Source organism: Dreissena polymorpha, chromosome 13 (genome assembly GCF_020536995.1).
Source record: "Dreissena polymorpha isolate Duluth1 chromosome 13, UMN_Dpol_1.0, whole genome shotgun sequence".
Lineage (NCBI taxonomy): Eukaryota > Metazoa > Mollusca > Bivalvia > Myida > Dreissenidae > Dreissena > Dreissena polymorpha.
In genome coordinates this window covers 70,475,797-70,494,882 of record NC_068367.1, presented here as the reverse complement: position 1 = coordinate 70,494,882, position 19,086 = coordinate 70,475,797, and the positions used below count along the sequence as shown (strand labels likewise).

The window sequence follows — 19,086 nt, the reverse complement described above, 5'->3', positions numbered from 1 at the left end:
CTGGGCCCTGAATTCATAGCTTTACTAAAATAGAAAACTATGCTATATTGAATGCTAAAAAAACCTAACACTTTGGAAGATTATATAATGTTTGAAACTGAAAAACTTGTTATTTTTAGTGGCAAATAATGTTCACAGTTTACTTTTTGAACTCGACTTTGGTAGTTATTATCGAGTTATGCTATACATTTTGGTTAGCGTGCAGTTTAGTAAAAACATCACTGACCCACATTCGGATACACTCAGCGAACTAGCAGCTGTTTAATCTAAGTTACAGTCACGGGTGGGGCTCCATCGCATTAACTGCGATGACGTGTGTCAAGAAATGTAATACTTATTATGACTTTTTCTGTTTTAAAGTTTTTAAAGTTTATGTTTTATATTGGTCTGTTCAATTGATGGGTCAACGAATTGTATGTCTATGTATAGGGTCTGTTTGAAAGTTGCACATGCCTATTACGAGATATTATAACGAAAGATGTATGCTTTTCGTAGCGGTTTGGTTGTCTTTTAGTTCTAGTTACCTTTAGTTTGTACATGTGTGTATTGCATTTTAGTGCATTTCCATTATATAATATATTGCATCCGTGTCAAATTAATGTAACACAAATAAATAGTCCACCATATCAATCAAGAAAGACAAAAAAATAACACATACAAACAAACACACTGCCTTCAACATTTATATCCAGGGCATATTCGTTCCCAACCTAATAACCAAGCAAGTTGAGAAACACAAACATTACCTTCAGTCGAAGGGATAATATCGGTCCTTTCAACCTTTCCCCCCATGAGGCCCAACAATTGGTTTGCTGCATTTTCCAGTAGCGGATCCACTGGTTGACCGGACACTGGTATCTGGCCCCATGCAAAGCACAGAACCAAAAATGGCAATCGCATGGCGATCTCTGGAATGCAAACAAGACAGATATCTAAATTGTTATCGATGTAAAGATGAACAATCAAAACGTATTGTGATTGAGGAGTATACAAAGGTGTCATTAAATGTTTTTTAGTCGTTTTTCATGTAAGAATTCCGGAGTCAAAGATTCGCTTAAGGTTGAAATAAAATCAAAATGCAGTTAAAGATGTTCCTAGATTTAAAATAATATCGAAACGCAATTTAAAATTATCGATCACTTTAAGGAAGAAAAGAAAGGTCTTTAAATTACAATCAATTTTTCGAGTAATAATGAAAAATTATTTGTGTTTGAGCAATAGACAAGGGTGTCTTTTAATGGTTTCTTGAGTCGTTTAGTTCATTTCAGTAGTACACAGTGAAATATCATTATAAAGTCATCAAAACACGATGCGAGATTATAAGGATTTGATATAAAAGTCCAACACCTTAACCAACCGATGATTCTTAGTAATATAAAAAGTGAAAGCAATTAACTTACTGGTGGCAATTCAAACGTAAAAGAAACAAATCATTATTTAATCCTTACATACTCGTTTAAATGTTCTCTTTTTCAGATAAGGATTATTTTTCTTATTGTATTTACAACTTATTTCCGTGTCCGTAGTATTGTTATCGTCATTTATATGCCTTATGCAGCCCCTTGTAGCTAAACTCGATATCACATAGCGCATGAACATATGTGCATGCAAACCCTGTATTGCACATCAACACAATATGGTGATGTCATATTTTGAGTTGAAATTCAATCGTGTGATAAATGCAGAAGAAATGTCATGTACAAACTGAGAAGGTTTCACGTTTTTTCTATATCATAGGCAAAGTTCACGTTAACTTTACGCATGAACATTCTGATAACTTGGTTTATAAAAGCGCCTTGCACATGGGGATACAGTATCAAATTTCAAATTCAATCGGTTGAGAAATAAAAAAAGTTTTCTCCACAAGCTAAAAACAGTTTATGCTTCTGCATTAAACCTTTCGAATGTTTTAAAGGCACATAAGTAATGAACAACTGGATCAATCGTCATGAAAAGTAGTCTCGCACATCAACATATATGGGGATGAGAATTTTAAGTCATGAAAAGTTGTCTGGCACATTTACATCTATGGTGATGAGAAATCTAAGTCAGGAAAAAGTAGTCTCGCACATTTACATCTTTGGTGATGCGAACTTTAAGTCATAAAAAAGTGTTTTGGCACATAAACATCTATGGGGATGAGAAATGTAGGTCATGAACAAGTAGTCTGGCACATTTACATCTATGGTGATTAGAAACTTAAGTCACGAAAAAGTAGTATTAACATCTATGGTAATGAGAAATTTAAGTCATAAAAAAAAGTCTGGCTCATTTGCATCTATGGTGATGAGAAATGTAAGTGAAAAAGTAGTCTCGTACAATTACATCCATGGTGATTAGAAATCAAAGTCACGAACAAGAAGTCTCGCACATTTATATCGATGGTGATGAGAAATTTAAGTCATGAAAAAGTAGTCTGGCACGTTTAAATCTATGGTGATGAGAAATCTAAGTCATGAAAAAGTAGTCTCTACATTTACATCTACATGGTACTGCTATACAATCGTTGAACGATTATCAGAAGCAGGCGCGTTGTCAGAAAATAGCTGTTAAAGATATGTTAAGTGCAATATACTAGGTACAGATAAAAAGATAAAAGAAGCTACAAGACTAAGATAAAAAGTTAAAAACACAATAGATTAGAACTGGTGGAAAGGATGCAGCTTCCCAGTAAAGATGTCTTAACTGGGAATAGCTTGTAAGGACACAGGCAGGCCATTCCACAGACGAATACTACGTGGGAAAAATGAATTCGAGTGATACTGTGTCCTTGAGTACGGTACCAGGTAGTTCAGGTTTCTGGTGGGTGTCAGGTGGTGATGGTCAACCCACACAAGATTATTTTGGATTTTGTATAATAATGTGACATTACTGATGTTACGACGCTGTTCTAGGGTTTGCCATTTGAGATCATTTAGCATTTGGGTAACACTACTGGTATAGTTGTAGTCATTACAAACATACCTGGCAGCTGATCTTTGGACTTGTTCAATTTTGTAAATGAGATATTTTTGCCAAGGATGCCAAACAGTTGAACAGTATTCTAACTGGGGCCTAACATACGTTTTGTAGGCAGTCTCTTTAACCTTTTTATTTGAAGTTTTGATATTTCTTTAAATGAATCTGAGTGAATTACTGGCCTTTGATGTTATGTTGTTTATGTGATTGGTCCAAGACAGGTCTTTACTTATGGTGACACCAAGGTATTTTGCAGTCTCTGTGGCTTTTAGTTCTATACCATGGAGTTTGTAGGGAAAAAGGAAAGAATGTTTTTTGCGGCTGATTCTTAGGATTTCACATTTGTCGGGGTTGAATTCCATTGACCAATCGGATTCCCAGTTTTCAAGATTTAAGAGATCTTTTTGGAGGGTTTGTGCATCTTGGGTAGATTTAACTGTTAAATAAACAATAGTATCATCTGCGAAAAGCCTAACCTTGCTCTTAACACTGTCAGGGAGGTCATTAATGTATGAGAGAAACAGGCAAGGTCCGAGGACCGAGCCCTGGGGGACGCCAGATAGGACTGGAAGGTTGTCAGAGTTATGGCCCTCGACGGCAACCTGCTGGGTGCGACCGTATAGGAATGACCTTATCCAACAAATGGTCTCGGGGTGTATCCCTAGTCTATGAAGTTTCAGGAGGAGTTTGTGATGGTCGACTTTGTCAAAGGCTTTGCTGAAGTCCATGACTATAATATCAGTTTGTTGACCTTGTTCTAGGTTGTCATAGACTTCCTGAGAAAAACTGGGTTTCACAGCTATGTTTTGATCTGAACCCGTGTTGAAATTGACTTAAAATATTATGTTCGTCATAAAAAGACATGATATTGGAGACAAGTATATGCTCCATAAGCTTGGAGGCAATACAGGTTAGTGAGATGGGTCTATAGTTACTGGGGTTGCATTTAGGGCCTTTCTTGAACACTGGAGCAATGACTGCGTGCTTCCAGTCATTTGGGACAATACCTGATTTCAAAGAAATTTGGTAGATATGGGTCAAGACAGGGGCTATTTCATGGTGAAGTTCCTTTAGTAACCTTAGGGAGATCTGGTCGGGTCCTGAGGCTTTGCTGGGGTTTAAACCTTTAAGGAGTTTCCGTACTCCATCCTCGGTGATAGTGACATTTTGCATCTTTGGGTGGTTTTGTGGGGTGAGTATCTGTTTACAGGACTGAGAGAGACTCGGTGGCTGTGGGCGAGAGAAGACTGATTCAAATTGTTTGTTTAATATGTTTGCCTTGGTTGTTGGGTCAGTAAAGGTTTGACCATCACTTTTGAGGGAGGCTACTCCACAATTTTCTGTTTTGTTTGACTTGACGAAAGAATAAAATGTCTTATTCGCCCCTGGTTGTGAGTCATTTGAGAATATGACCTGGTCTAAATACAACCAGTAAGAGTTTCTAACTTGCTTTTGGATCTGACCTCTGAGCTTCTTAAATTTCTGTAACAGGTCAGGTGAGTGAGTGGTTGACTTCTTAAGTTTGGAGTAAAGTCGATTGCGTTTCCTAATTTGGCGTATGATGGAGGGGTTTATCCAGGGCAGATCACGACGTGCCTTAGTTTGTTTTGATGGGATATGGATGAAGCTTAGACGTGTGAGTTCACTCTTAAAAGACGACCAAGCAGAATTTGGGTCAGAATGGTTACACGCTAGAAAGGATTTTGCATATTTATTAAAGTCATTTTTGAGGCTTGACCAATCAGCTTTCCTAAAGCTTTTAACTTCTCTAACAGTTTGTAGGGGACGGCCTCTATTAACCTTCATCTCGTGAAATACAATGCCGTGATCTGATGAACCTAGAGGGGGCAATGTAGTGGTGCTGTGGACTTGACCAGGAACATTTGTAAAGAAAAGATCTAAGGTGTTGTTACCTCTGGTGGGGGAGGTGACTTTTTGTTGGAGATTTAGGTCTAATAGGTTTTCCAGTAGGGAGATATAGATATCTCTATGCCTGCAGCCTTCTATGATGGATTCGGTTGACCAATTTATACTGGGCATGTTGAAGTCACCCAAGATCCAGATTGAGCTATTTCTGGGAATCTTTCTTACTGTTGACCATAAATCATTAAGGGACTCATCGTTCTCATGAGGTTTATAGAAGGAAGAGATATATATGTCTCTGATACCTTAAAGGGAGATCTTTGCCCAGATCGCATTACTCTTGGAGTTTAGGTCGGGTTGTTCTTGACTGGTGAATGTCTCGCACATTAACATCTATGGTGATGAGAAATTTAAGTTTTAATTAAATAGCTCGAAAAATATATAAGTAGTTCGTCGCATAAACTGCTAACATGTTCATACAAATAACTATGTTTAAAGGCACGTAACTAAGTAACGCTTAAATTAGTGTACAGGAAAAAGTAGTCTGGCACATTTGCATCTATGGTGATGAGAAATTTAAGCTTCAATTCAATAGCTAAAAAAATATGTAAGTAGTTCGTCAGACAAACTGCTAACATGTTGTTCATACAAATTACCAAGTGTTAATGCACGTCATTAAGTAATTCTTCAATACGTGTGCAGGAAAACAGGTTTCTTGCACATTTACGCTTCATGGTAATGAGATGTTGCAAGTTTTAATGCAATCCCTTAAGAAATGTAGAAAGCGTTCACTTCACAAACATTTTTTTGCGATTAAACAATCACCCAAACCACCTGACCAACCGACCACGAGCGTATCCCCTGTCAAACTATATAAATATATACATCTCCAATTCAATCTGTCAACTTGGAATTTGTTATTTGTTTTTGATTGAAATAACATGTTAACATTTTTCTCTGAACATGGAATGCAAAATAAAGTTGCATAAAATGTTTTTGATTTTTATCAAGATAGATAGATATCGTTAATGTGTTATTATGTGATTTGCTTTTACTTACATTTTGTAAATAGTAGAAAAATTAACATAATTCGTTACAGTAATTGATCATATGGGTGTTGATAAAAAAAACTTTAGATGATGTATTTTCTTTATTAAAATGGGTAAGATAAAACAAACATGAAGCTTGAAAAATGCATCTTATTTTTAACAATATTACAATAAGGATGATACGTGTATGAAGCACATAACACCCCATTTCATGACATCCACACATAACACCCCATATCATGACATCCACACATAACACCCCATATCATGACATCCACACATAACACCCCATATCATGACATCCAATTACTTGAGATTTAGGATGATCCTTAAAAAAATGGTTAAAAAAACATTAAAAATGTATCGATTGTACTGGTTTTAAAGTGACATTTGCAAAAATAGTATTGTGTTTATATGTATTATTTGAAAATCAAAAGATACTCTATAAATATATCATATTTTCAAAAAACTTTTGTTTCAGTATGTATGGAAATAAACGGGTATTTTTCTTAGACAAAATATCCTATGTTTTCAAGGTTATTGTTTCAAATGCATAATTTTGTGATTACTGATCCCCTAAATGAAAGTTTGTGTAAGTTAGCATGGACCTTGTCTTAACATCACATCAGTACAAAACAACGGCATTCCATTTCTTCAGGTGAAAATATCCAGAGTATACAACTTCAAAAAATACATGTATTTTCTATAATCAATAGATGTTTGAACGTTTTTCCACATGGGATGGTTATCTTAGGCCTAACTCACACACAAGCTTAAATAAAACTCATATAACTTGACAAATGTACAACTCCGTACAAACGAGGCCCCTTAATTTACATTAGATAGCAAACAAATGGCTTCTATCGTGACAAATTTCACCCAATGGATATATTGTATTTTTTAATGAATATCGTGTTTTGAAATATAGTCTACTCTTTGACGACAAAAATACGGAAAACAACCTCTTTGTGTTACTTCAATAACAGATCGAAGCAATTTACCCATTTATGCCTAGCGTCTAGAAAAGAAGGCCATTGCAAACAGCGTAGATCCAGATGAGACGCCGCATGATGCGGCGTCTCATCAGGGTCTGCGCTGTTTGCTTAAAGGAATTTCTGTAAGAAATAATCTAAATATAGAAATAAATATTCTAGATATCCCTAATTTTGGAAATAAATTGATAAAAATTTTGAAGGATGGGAGAGTTCACTAGGCATAAATGGGTAAAAATATGTTGCTGCTTTAACGTATTTCTTCAGCATACGTTAGTTGTCATGTGAGTTTTCTCGCTGTGACAACTTGAGCGTTAATTTTGGTTTGCACATAAGTTATAAACGTGATTCGTACGAAAGTGAATGTTTTCAGGAAGAATGCAATGCAAATGCAAATATATCATTTAAAAAAACAGCTGTGATGAATGCAAATATTCTGTTTTACAGGCGAGATGAAGTAATTAAGATTACGCGCATGCGCACGGAAAAAGCATAAGCGTGTATATCGTTCATGTGGATTATATTTTGTAATCATTTAGAACAGTTACTATAACGTAGATATTTACAGAAACTCGTGAGTGAACGAAATGTTGAATAATAAAATGACATGTAAAATTAAAATACCAACGGAACAAATAACGGTAAATATATAAAAGCAATAATAACTTCGGCGATATCGTTTGTATTGTTTAAGTATCTAATCCGTGGGGGTTGATCAAGAATAGCTTATTTGAGCAAACGAGTATTCCGCTTAATGCAACAAGGTTAATCTATACTCATCATTAGAGAATACTGTTAAATAATTGTTTTTCGTGAGTGATTTCTTTTCGTTTATTGCTTGGGTTTACCGATTCACGAATTAAACACAAACACATCGGAAAATGACCGACCAATGTCATCATTTTTCCACAATCAGAAATCCATTAATGCACATTTCCATAAAAAAGTCATTAAAACACAAAAAATCATGTCATCGAATATTTATTAGTATTCAGTACAAAGATTTGAATCATCATATCATCATATCAGAGTTTCAATCTAAAAGCAACACTGAATGATGAACGATGAAAGATTAAAAAACGATGTTTTTGATCAGTGTATGTGCCGGAAAATTTAACTGTATTCCAAGCTAAAAACAACAGTATATCAGATGGGTTAATCACGTGATAGTCGAGATGGCGACTTCCATACCGAGACAGTTATTTTCGCCGTTTTTTACCCTTTATTAATGTTGTTTAAGTTTTAAATGACCCTCATTTTCCAGCCATATCAGTAAAACGGTAATTAGCCTTTAATTCGTAGTTAAATTCGATTCATTTATCGACCTTTCTCCCCGCGAATTTTCTTCATGAAGCTGTAATTAGATCACCCCGCTAAGAAAATTTCGCAGCGAGTAAGGTCGAGATATAGAGCGAATATTAATACGGAATTACCGCTAGTGTGTTTCTTTCTGATATGGCGGGAAAGTGAGCAACATTTAACAAATTAATACAAGTAATAAACGTTGAAAAATACCTGCCTCGGCATGGACGTCACCATCTTTAATATCACGTGATTATCCCCTCTGTACATGCACAGTTGTATATGCATGACTAGTGTTTGACCAGCACGTATTATAAGAGCCACCTAATGAATTATATGGGTGTTATGCCATATGTGGGGATCGTAGCTCCAGACTGGTCTGCACATCGTTGTCTATTCCTGAATTGCCATGTCAGCTAATAACATAACGGAACCCTGCGTGACCCTTTCACGGACAGGTTAGCTTTTGATCACAATGCGAGAAAGATAAGGTTGTCTGGAACTGCGCAGCCCGCAAAGCAGCTTTAATACTTAATATTTTGATTGCAGTCACTGAGTAAAACACGTAGGCTAAAGTCGCTTCGATCTTCTACGATACTTCTTTAATGCATATTGAATTTGTACAAAAATGTTATTCAACAATTAAAAAATAAGAATATTTCTTCAAAACAAAGGAGCTTGCTCTGACAGTGGAAGTATCACTTATTCTTAGTCAAATGCACCATTAATTCAAAGATAAAGTTGATATTAACGGTATATTCATTTACCTTTTAGTGATCAACTCGTGTTTGTGGTTCTTTGCACGCTCGTGAATGTGTGTTTATTACCACAAGGTCATAACTCTCTGCGACGACATAAGGCCTCCAAATAATGCATTCATCTCGATTAAGTTATTAATAACGCAACGTCATTAATTATACGTTTACTCGCTTTTTTGCAGAACCAAAGAGTGTGTCTATGTATCGTATGAAGAGATTTTCAAAACGTCTCTATTTTGCTGAGTTTACTTATTAAACAAGTGCAAACAATCCGGCTTAATTGAAGCACATTTATGGGATAAACAAAGGTCAAAACCTGGATGAGACGGGAAAGCCGAACAAAAAATCCGGGTCATGCGAAAATGGGCCTTATGTCATATTCGCTCAGCTTAGCTCCAGACCAGTCAGCGGCAAACAGTCTTATCAGGAGCAGCTCTGTCCTCTCTTAAGACAAGCAGACCTTACACGACTTGATTGTGGACAGCGAAGCTCCTGGCCGCTGCATTTTGCGTAAGACCTATTTTCGCATGACACGTCTTACATAATTTCAACTGTACGTTGACCAGTGGAAATAACCGTAATTGGAAACTCTCGCAATGTTATATAGGTGACCTAAGCCTTATGTATTTACATTCCATATCAGCTTTCGTACGCCATATGCTGGTAAGCTACACAATACGTCAGAAACTGTCATCACATTTATGTATCGAACATTAAAACAAGTTTATGTATACGGTAAACGCCCAAAATACATTTAAACAATAGACAGTTACCACGTGTGCTTTATTAAGAAAACAATTATTATCAATCACAGTTAACCGAAACTGTATTGCTAATTACTTTCTACTTAATGATGCATTGTTAATAGCGGTGTTCATTCTTACTGGGCGAGTTTTTTCCACTCATAAAACAGTATACAATTAATCAATATGTTGTTGACATTGTCTGAGTTTTTATTGAGCAGTTATCATTCACTAGGACTTCAGTGTCACAATGACTTTTCCACTGTTATTAATTCTCAGGTATATCATTTGAGTCGCGCTTTGGAAAAATGGCGCGAAATGAATGTGTGTTATGTGTCGTCCCGGATAAGTTTGTGCAGTCATAACATTCTAATCAGGGACAACACCTTCGGCTTTTATTTAATCGTTCGGCTTAATGTATACACTTCTTAACGAAAATCAGGTTTGGGCAAAAAATCTCGTTCCTGATTAGCCTGTGCGGGCTGCCTGGGTTAATCAGCGACGATACTTTTCGATCCTGCATATAGCTAAGTATGTTCAGGACGAGGCTGATTTTCCTGATCTGTTTCCGCACTGGACAAATTCACATTGGAGAAATCATACATGCATGCTAACATTTAGACAGGTTTTATAATCGACGTAGCTCTTAGTTTTTGCGTATTAAAACTGGGAAAGCGTTGTATATTTACCAATATTCAACGATTAAGCGTATCTTATTACCGAATTACGCATGGTAAGTTATATTGGATAAACACAATTTTCAGCAAAAAAAAACACATTTTATATGACAGCATCTTTACATTCTTAATTGCATTTGGATATTTAAAATGACAAATACAATATAAAAAGAGCGTTTTTCAAGTAACTTAACTGATTATAACTAACTTAAGATTCAAATAGTATATAATCATGATCTCAGAGATTATACGAAAATGTGAACATGTTCTTATATAATTTCCAGATTCATTATTCCATAATTGTAAAATGTTAAGTGCATGTCCTAAACGTATTCTATTAACTGCCGCTAACAAAACTTAAATAAAAATCACATTTGAAAATTTAGGAAAAGGACATTACTCGTTTCTCGAACAAAACATTAGGAATTTAAATTTAATTAAAAAAATTGGTACGCCTTTTCCAACGTTCAAATAAATGTTATATTATAAAAGCTATGAAACAAATGCATGGCTATAAATTAACAAAAAAATCTAATTAATCAATTGAATTTCAATTCTTACCTTTACGTACGAAAATTCAATTAAAATGGATTTCAAAATTCCTAGTTGCTACTTTCCACTGCTCAACTTGAAGTCTGAACGGTCTCAACTGAAATCCTTTTATTTTATAGAAATTTAATTAATCACCACGTTAAGTGCTTTCAAGCATGAACCATGATTCATTTAAACACTCCCTGTGCATTGTTAATGACAAAGCGACGGTTTTTCAATCGATCAACGTAACGTAACTTAGTGGAACGCTTTGTTTAACGTTTGTAAAAACCTACGTACGTTAACACAGACTTACGCGAATACTTTCATCGCGGCACGGAGGTACGATTCAGCGAGTTTTGTAATACAGATTAAGCCACGTGAGTGTAAATAATTGGATTTGCTTAATTTGTTTTATAAATGTAGAGTTGTGACAGACAAGGTCCGCAATTTCTTATATTTTTTACGACGGCGTTTTGAGTGATGTTTTCACAAAGTCCACAAAACATTATCAATCATCAAATATCTTTTCAGTTTAACATTATTTGACAGAATATAAATGTAATGTTAAAACACAAAACAAACAAAAACACATTATTTTAACGATATTTCATTTTCGAAATAACGTACATAAGGCATAAATACACATAACAAATTTAAAATCATTTATCATTAACATTCATTGAAAAAATCTAACAACACTATTATTGTGTTTGTACCATTTTGTTTATTATAATTTTTCAGTATAATAATACTATGCACGTCGCTATTGACTTGATTTATTAAACGTCAAGAGAACAGTTGAACCAGTCATGAGTATCTAATTAAAGAAACTATTTTTTGTTAAAAGTGTGTAAGCACTTAATAAAAATATGATAAGCAAATATGAAGCGAATTCACTAAATGAACGAGTAATGTACAAAAATAACACTTCAAAACTACAACCAGATCACACAAAAAGCTTTGCAGTTTTAAAGGGATCTTTTCACGTTTTGGTAAATTGACAAAATTGAAGAAAAGTTGTTTCAGATTCGCAAATTTTCGTTTTAGTGATGATATTTGTGAGGAAACAGTAATACTGAACATTCACCATGGTCTAATATAGCCATTATATGCATCTTTTGACGATTTAAAAACCTGAAAATTATAAAGCGTTGCAACGCGAAACGATTGAATAATTTGGAGAGTTCTGTTGTTGTCGTTTAATTTTGTGAAACTACGAAGATTGCTCATATAAAGTATAAAATACGTCTTTCATTGATACTTGGCGGTCTAATTGGTTTTTACTCCAGGACTCCGGGGGTCATTGGTTCGAGCCCCGATGCGGTGTACTTTTTTTTACTTTTTTAAATTGTATTCTTGATTTTTTACAGGGGCTTTTTAGATCCAATGTTTACATTTATCAATATAAAGCATTTAATGACAAACTTCAAAACATGCCAAAATCTGTGAAAAGGCCGCTTTAAGAAATGGTTTGACATTTCAAAACCAGATTACAGAGTTTTTATTGCATCTGTTATTGAAAAAGAGGAACTAGAACTTTACTGCTCTTGGTACTTTGTGTGATGATGAACAGAAAACAATTAACACAAAAGAATAAACTGATAAATTTTCCAAAAAATAGTAAACGACTGTATAAAATAATATATAAACAGCAAGTACATTAACATAGTTAACTAAAAATTGTTTGGCTGCAACTGCGAACTGCATCGTCTTTTCTACTTCTGGTTATTCGTTATTTATAATTTCAAATACTGATGTAAATAAAAAAATGAATTTATACACAACACTGTTGTAACAATATCCAAAAAACTGAGAACATATATGGAAGGATGGACGTTTGTCATGGGATTAAAAATGAATGGTTACCGACTTCTATCCGCCTGGCGCCTGGCATAGTGATAGGAGTTGGGAGGTACATGGTATACACGCAAAAGCGTGTCTCATAAGCCAAAATTGTCTGGTCCTTTCAATAAGGGTTACACTATAATAAAAAAGACCTTTACCTTTTATATGAATCAGTGTTCCACAAGTATGTTCAAACGGAAAATATGTAAACACATCGTTTTTAATGGACATCTCGCCAATCAAAATATACAACAACGTGTTATAGACGGTATAAAATAACAAAATGATTTGATAACTTTCCATCGTAATGTTTCTGCATTTGGAGGGTTTTGATAGGTCGTGCATATAATTTCGTGTTCATGTCGTTCGTAACAAGCATACCAAATAGATATAAATGGACGCATTTTTTAGAAAAAACAATCATGCTTTATGTAAAATAAACCTTACTTATGTGCGTGAAATAAACGTCACGTTTGTTCTAAAAATAAACGTCACCTATGTTCACTAAGACTTAGTCTAAGTAAATGTCACTAACTTGTTACAAAGTATCTTATATGAAGTGCGCTTTGATTGATAAGTTCGTTCAAGCAGCCGTGTGACACAACTGGAATGATGACATTGCAAACACGCCAAAAAATGGTTTAACGCAAAAAAAATGTGTTTTATAATATTTTTGTTGTTGTTGTACATATTCGTCAGCTATGAATTATATCAAACATTTGAAGGTTATTGCCCGTAATAAACGATACAGAAGTACATAAAACTGTGCTGTAATTCCAATACTGAGTGAATGTCAGCCTACCTCGGAATTTATAAAAGAATACACTTTATTATTTAAAAAAAGATCAGGTTAGCGCGTTGAGCGCAATAGCTTGTTTATAATGTTTTATAACCATTTTTTTTATATTATCCAGAAACGTTATCAGATAAAGAAAATCATGCTTTGTCTTTGTGAGTTTAGTTCTTCCAATCAAGGCTATAACTTATTTTCGTAATATTTTTTACCGGACACAGTTATGAATATAGTGGAGTTTGTCCCCAGGCAGGAATGTCACTATCACAAGCTGTTAATATTAATGAAATTAATTGTGCTTTCTTAATTTTATATTCGTCGTTTTCCATTAATTCATATCATGTTTTCACAGACAAAGTGTTCTTATTTTAACTGAAAACTAAGCCGAATCATTTGACACTTTCTGTGAAACTGGACTAACCGCATGAGTGGGTGCCCGTTTAGCAGACACTTCATTAAAACGATCAATTCCATAAACGCGGAAAGTGTTGGCCCTGATTAGTATGTGCGGACATCACATGAAAATTTACAAAGATACTGTACGTATGAATTAGTCCAGTTTTCAGAAAACACGGCTAATTTAAGTAAAATGACTTATGTTAAGTTCGCATACTTGTAATTGAACGTGTTCGAATAAACTTGGCATAATGCATGTGCGTAAAGTGTCTTCCCAGATGAGCCTGTGCAATTCGCACAGGCTAATAAGGGACGACACTTTCCGCTTTTATTGCATTTTTCGTTTAAATGAAGTCTCTTCTTAGCAAAAATCCAATTTAAGCGGAAAGTGTCGTCTCTGATTAGCTTGTGCGGACTGCACAGGCTTATATGGGACGACACTTTACGAACATGCATTATGCCCAGTTTTATCAGAACACTTCTCGTAACGGTATTATAATACAAATATGTTAATGAATGTATTTCTGTTTTACTACTGATATGTCCTAATCTAGGCACATTCTAGATCATAATTTAGTTCCCGATGTATTATGTTATGATACGAGTGCATTTCACTTTCATATGGCTTGCCCTATTATTTTTTCCCCCACTTGAGGTGTCTCTATAGCATGCTATGTTTGTTATCATTTGGTCTTAGAAGGACAAATCAATATTACCGGTATGTACAATAGCCATACTCAATGCAGCTTTTTAATTTATAGAAACAACATCTTATATTTAAACAATTTTTCAGATAAGTGTTAAAGTATTCTATGAATAAAAAGACATTACGTCTAATAATATGTACATATTATGAACCGCGTCATGCGAAAATGGGTCTTATACTATAAGAGACCAGCGCCGCTCCGGAGCAGCCTGTACACCCGCAAAGTCTGGTCAAGAACTACAATTTCTGCTCATCATACCAAGAAATCTTTCTAACGGAAAGCGTAGCTTTTGACCAGACGAGAGTCATATCAAAACGTCATCTATTGAAAATACACCGCAAAAGCTATCTGAATACACAAGTCTGCCGTTCACAAATAAAAGTTTTTTGTGTTTTTGGTGGTAAAGCAATACTGTAAATGAAGTCAAATTAACGTTATATATCAAAATATTGCGGTTATTTTTGCATTGCAATACATTACTGTTAACACAATGGAAGATAACAAGTTTTAAAAAAGCGCATTTTTTTAATCTCCGTCAAATGAATGAAACTTAATTAATGAGTATTCATCTCATGAAAAAAACATTTGGAAGACATTGATCTTAATCAAACCACCACTCGTCCCTGTTCATGCGTTTCGAATAAATGCTGTAGTCTTGGTATATATTTTATTGCATTGTTTACACATTCTTGTCTGTTTAAGACCATATAAACTAATATATTTCGAAATCATATAATATTTAAAATACAAAATGCTGAATACATAAGTTTCTCCACCGTTATCGGATCCGGGATCATTTGGGCTCAAAGTCTTATGCGCTACCACAATGCTATACAGGCCTTACAGGCAACCGAAGTACGAGTATTGCTGTAAATATTCAGAATTTGAGAAATATAGTTTGAAATTAAAGCCCCAGTGTGCGGAATATATCGTTGTTTTGTATATTAATCGTATAGCGAGGAATAAACTTTACATAAATTCATTGAAATATATTTTGTATCGAGGTTGACATCGAAAACCTAGTCAAATTCGGTTTTGAATCGATAAAATAATATATAAATGATCATAAATACATGCAAAAAGCGTAAACCATTGCAGCGTCGCGAGTTATGCAAATTAAAATGCTATTATTAGCAGTATTAGCAAATGGAAGATAAATACATAGATTAAGCAAAAACATATCGTTGCAACTCAGTTTCCGTCTGTAAAAGATGTATTAGCATTTTGTCTTACCTTCTCTCCGCTAAATTCGCCCGTATCCGCCATTTTTTTTGATTAGGTTTGAATTAACGTGTCGAATCATAATTATTAATTAGGCCAGTTTGACCTATATAAAAATAAAACTAATATGTCATGTGATATACAAAATGTGATTTATGTATTAGTATGCAATGGATGCAAAAAATATTATATAGGCCAAACTGGCGATAAACTTAGAAATAGACGATCTGTTCATGAACAACAAATGCGAGACCCCTCAACAAGACAGATGCCTTTAAGTAAACATTTAGATGAATGTTCACATTATGAACCAAAATTTAAAATATTTCCATTTAATAAGCTATTTTCGAACAATATTTCAGCTAGGTTAGCCAAAGAACAACATTTTATACATGTATTTAAACCCTAATTATATTTCATTTGAATATTTATTGACGTTATGACGTCATAATTGATATGACGTTATCTCCATGACATTTTGACGTTGTAATATATTGTATTATGCCCTGATGAGCTGTGCGAAACGCGTTGGCTGTATCAATATATATTTAAAATCCCAGACACGTGTTATATATATATATATATATATATATATATATATATATATATATATATATATATATATATATATATATATATATATATATATATATATTTATTAATATTTATACCATTTATACAAAGGATGCATATTACATTTTGTGCATTTAGTTATATATATAATAATAAATTAGGGCTGTATTTATCTTATGCCGAAGCTTTCGACCTCACGGTCTTCATCAGCGGCCATTTACGGATATGACGTTGTGCATTTCCGGCGTCAACGTTGTTTTCACGCCCTTTCATGTCTGTTTATTCTTGCACGTTGATGCCATATGGTCGGTATGTCCTAAGTTTTGCCTTCCATAATTGCTCAATGGTCTTGCGATACTCGTCCGACCCGTTTAGTTTTTCAAGTCCCATTATTTGAAAATCGTCCATGGAGTGTCCGTCTGTGTAGAAATGTTCGGCTACCGGGTCACTGTGCTGTGTGCGAATACGCGACAGATTCAACAGATGTCGCTGGTACAGAGTTCCGCCGGTCTCTCCCACATACACGTACTTGCGACAGCGACGACAGTTGACCGCGTACACAACATTGGATGATTTGCAATCAACATTGTTTCTCACGCTGTACTTTCTGCCGCTGGGATCTGTGAAGTAGTCCGCCACCATCATGTACGGGCAAATGGCGCACCTCTGCGCCCCACAGGGCCCGCTCATGTTGGGCTTCCGGAAGAACATCCTATTGTGTTTCTTGTGTACTAGGATGTCTTGCAGGTTGCAATCCCTTCTGAAGGCTACTAATGGGGGCTCAGGGAACACTTCCTTCATTCGATCAGACGTGTGCAGCGTGTGTAGGTGTCTGCGGATGATACGGCCGATGTTCGGTAGTGCGCGTGAAAACGTAATCACGAGCGGAATCCTTGTATTACGTTCCGAGTTTTTCTTTTCGCGTAGAAGGTCCTCTCTCTTTTTATTGTCGACCTTTATTAGTTTGGTCTCTACAAACTCTCCGTCATATCCATGGTTTACGAGCTGTGCTTTCACCGCCTGTCTGTGCTTCCGGTAGGCAACCTCCTCTGAACAAATTCTTTTCGCACGCACACCCAGACCGTATGGTATCGCTTTTTTGTAGATTCCGGGTGCGAAGAATCCTTGTGTAGGTACAGATGTTTATCAGTGGGTTTAGTATATAGGTCGGTTTGAATGCGCCCGTTTTGTATTGATGTCACCGTGTCCAGGAACTCGAGTTTTTCCGAAGAATAGCGGAGCTCAAGTTTAATGCGAGTATTGATTTCATTTCCTTGTGTGTGCAAAGTTTTAAGTGCTTCGATACCATGCATCCATAAGCCCCACACATCATCCACAAACCGGAAGTATGCGAGCGGTTGCTTTTCTGACCGCCGGAACAGTTCCTCTTCCCAAGCACCCATGTAGGTTGATGCATAGTTTAGCCCGAGGCGTGAGCCAATTGCCGTCCCTTCCGTCTGTATAAAGTTTTCGTCGTTGGAGGAGAAGGTGTTGTTTTCCAACACAGTGTCCATCATCACGATGACGTCCTCTGTAGGAATTTCCGGGTTCGCTCGCCTGTTTAAAGCCTCTATAGCCGCAGCACGGGCCTCATCTCTCGGGACACTCGGATACAGGGCCTTAACATCTAAACAGAAAATTAGCGTACCTTCCGGAAGAGGTTGTTTCACTTTTTGTCTTTTGTTTAAAAAGTCCATAGTGTCTCTTACAAACGACGGAAGTGACGTCACATGGCTTCGCAACTGGTCCTCAACAATTTCCGCCATTTTCTCTGTCGGGTGGCTTCTACCATTTACAACGGTGCGTAACGGCATTCCTGGCTTATGTAACTTCGGGTTCCCTTGAAGCTTACCGGAAGTGCCATCGAACCCTGTCATGTATTGTCGTAGATCACTGTCTATGGAACCTTTTTTGTACAGGTTGCCTACCACCTTTTTTACCTTGTTTTGCACTGATTTTGTTTTGTCGTCGGTAACTTCCGCATATGTGTCGCTATCGGAAATTTCACCTTTTAATTTTTGTATGTAATTTGTGCTATCCATTACGACTATACCAGAACATTTATCAGCAGGCCGAATGACAATTTCATCGTCGTTAAGAAGTTCTTTCAGAGCGTTTTCTTCAGATTTACTCATATTGAGCTTAAACTTTCTTTTGAGACCCTTGATGATGTCATCCTTTACAGCCTTGATATACGCATCCAACCATTTATCGCGGCCTGCTTTTGGAGTCTATGTTGATGGCGTCTTCCTCCTGTATATATATAACTAAATGCACAAAATGTAATATGCATCCTTTGTATAAATGGGTACCCAATTACCCCTACCTATGTGATAATGAATCCATCACCCGGATAAGTTTTATGATGAAGATGATAATCATGCCATGGATGATAATTGGGATGAGTATAAAGAGGATAATTTGGATGCTTCTGGTGCTTATAATGATGGTGAACATGACGATGGCTGTGGAAAAGAAGAATAAAAAACAGAAAAAGAAGATAATATTCAGTATAATAATGATGATGATAATGATGATGATGATGATGATGATGATGATGATGATGATGATGATGATGATGATGGTGGTGGTGGTGGTGGTGGTGGTGGTGGTGATGATGATGATGATGATGATGATGATGATGATGATGATGATGATGATGATGATGATGATGA

General features: G+C 35.6%; 1 protein-coding gene across 1 annotated transcript; it reads right to left on the bottom strand.

The window, feature by feature from the left end:
- Positions 1–17,424: 17,424 nt before the first annotated feature.
- On the bottom strand, positions 17,425–18,453 carry LOC127854751 (uncharacterized). Its single transcript, XM_052389808.1, has one exon. The coding sequence runs from the start codon at positions 18,451–18,453 to the stop codon at positions 17,425–17,427; it is 1,029 nt and encodes a 342-aa protein (XP_052245768.1).
- Positions 18,454–19,086: the final 633 nt, after the last annotated feature.

Bases quoted from the DNA above. Each gene is read 5' to 3' on its own strand.
- LOC127854751 (XM_052389808.1), bottom strand. From the start codon at position 18,453: ATGGATAGCACAAATTACATACAAAAATTAAAAGGTGAAATTTCCGAT.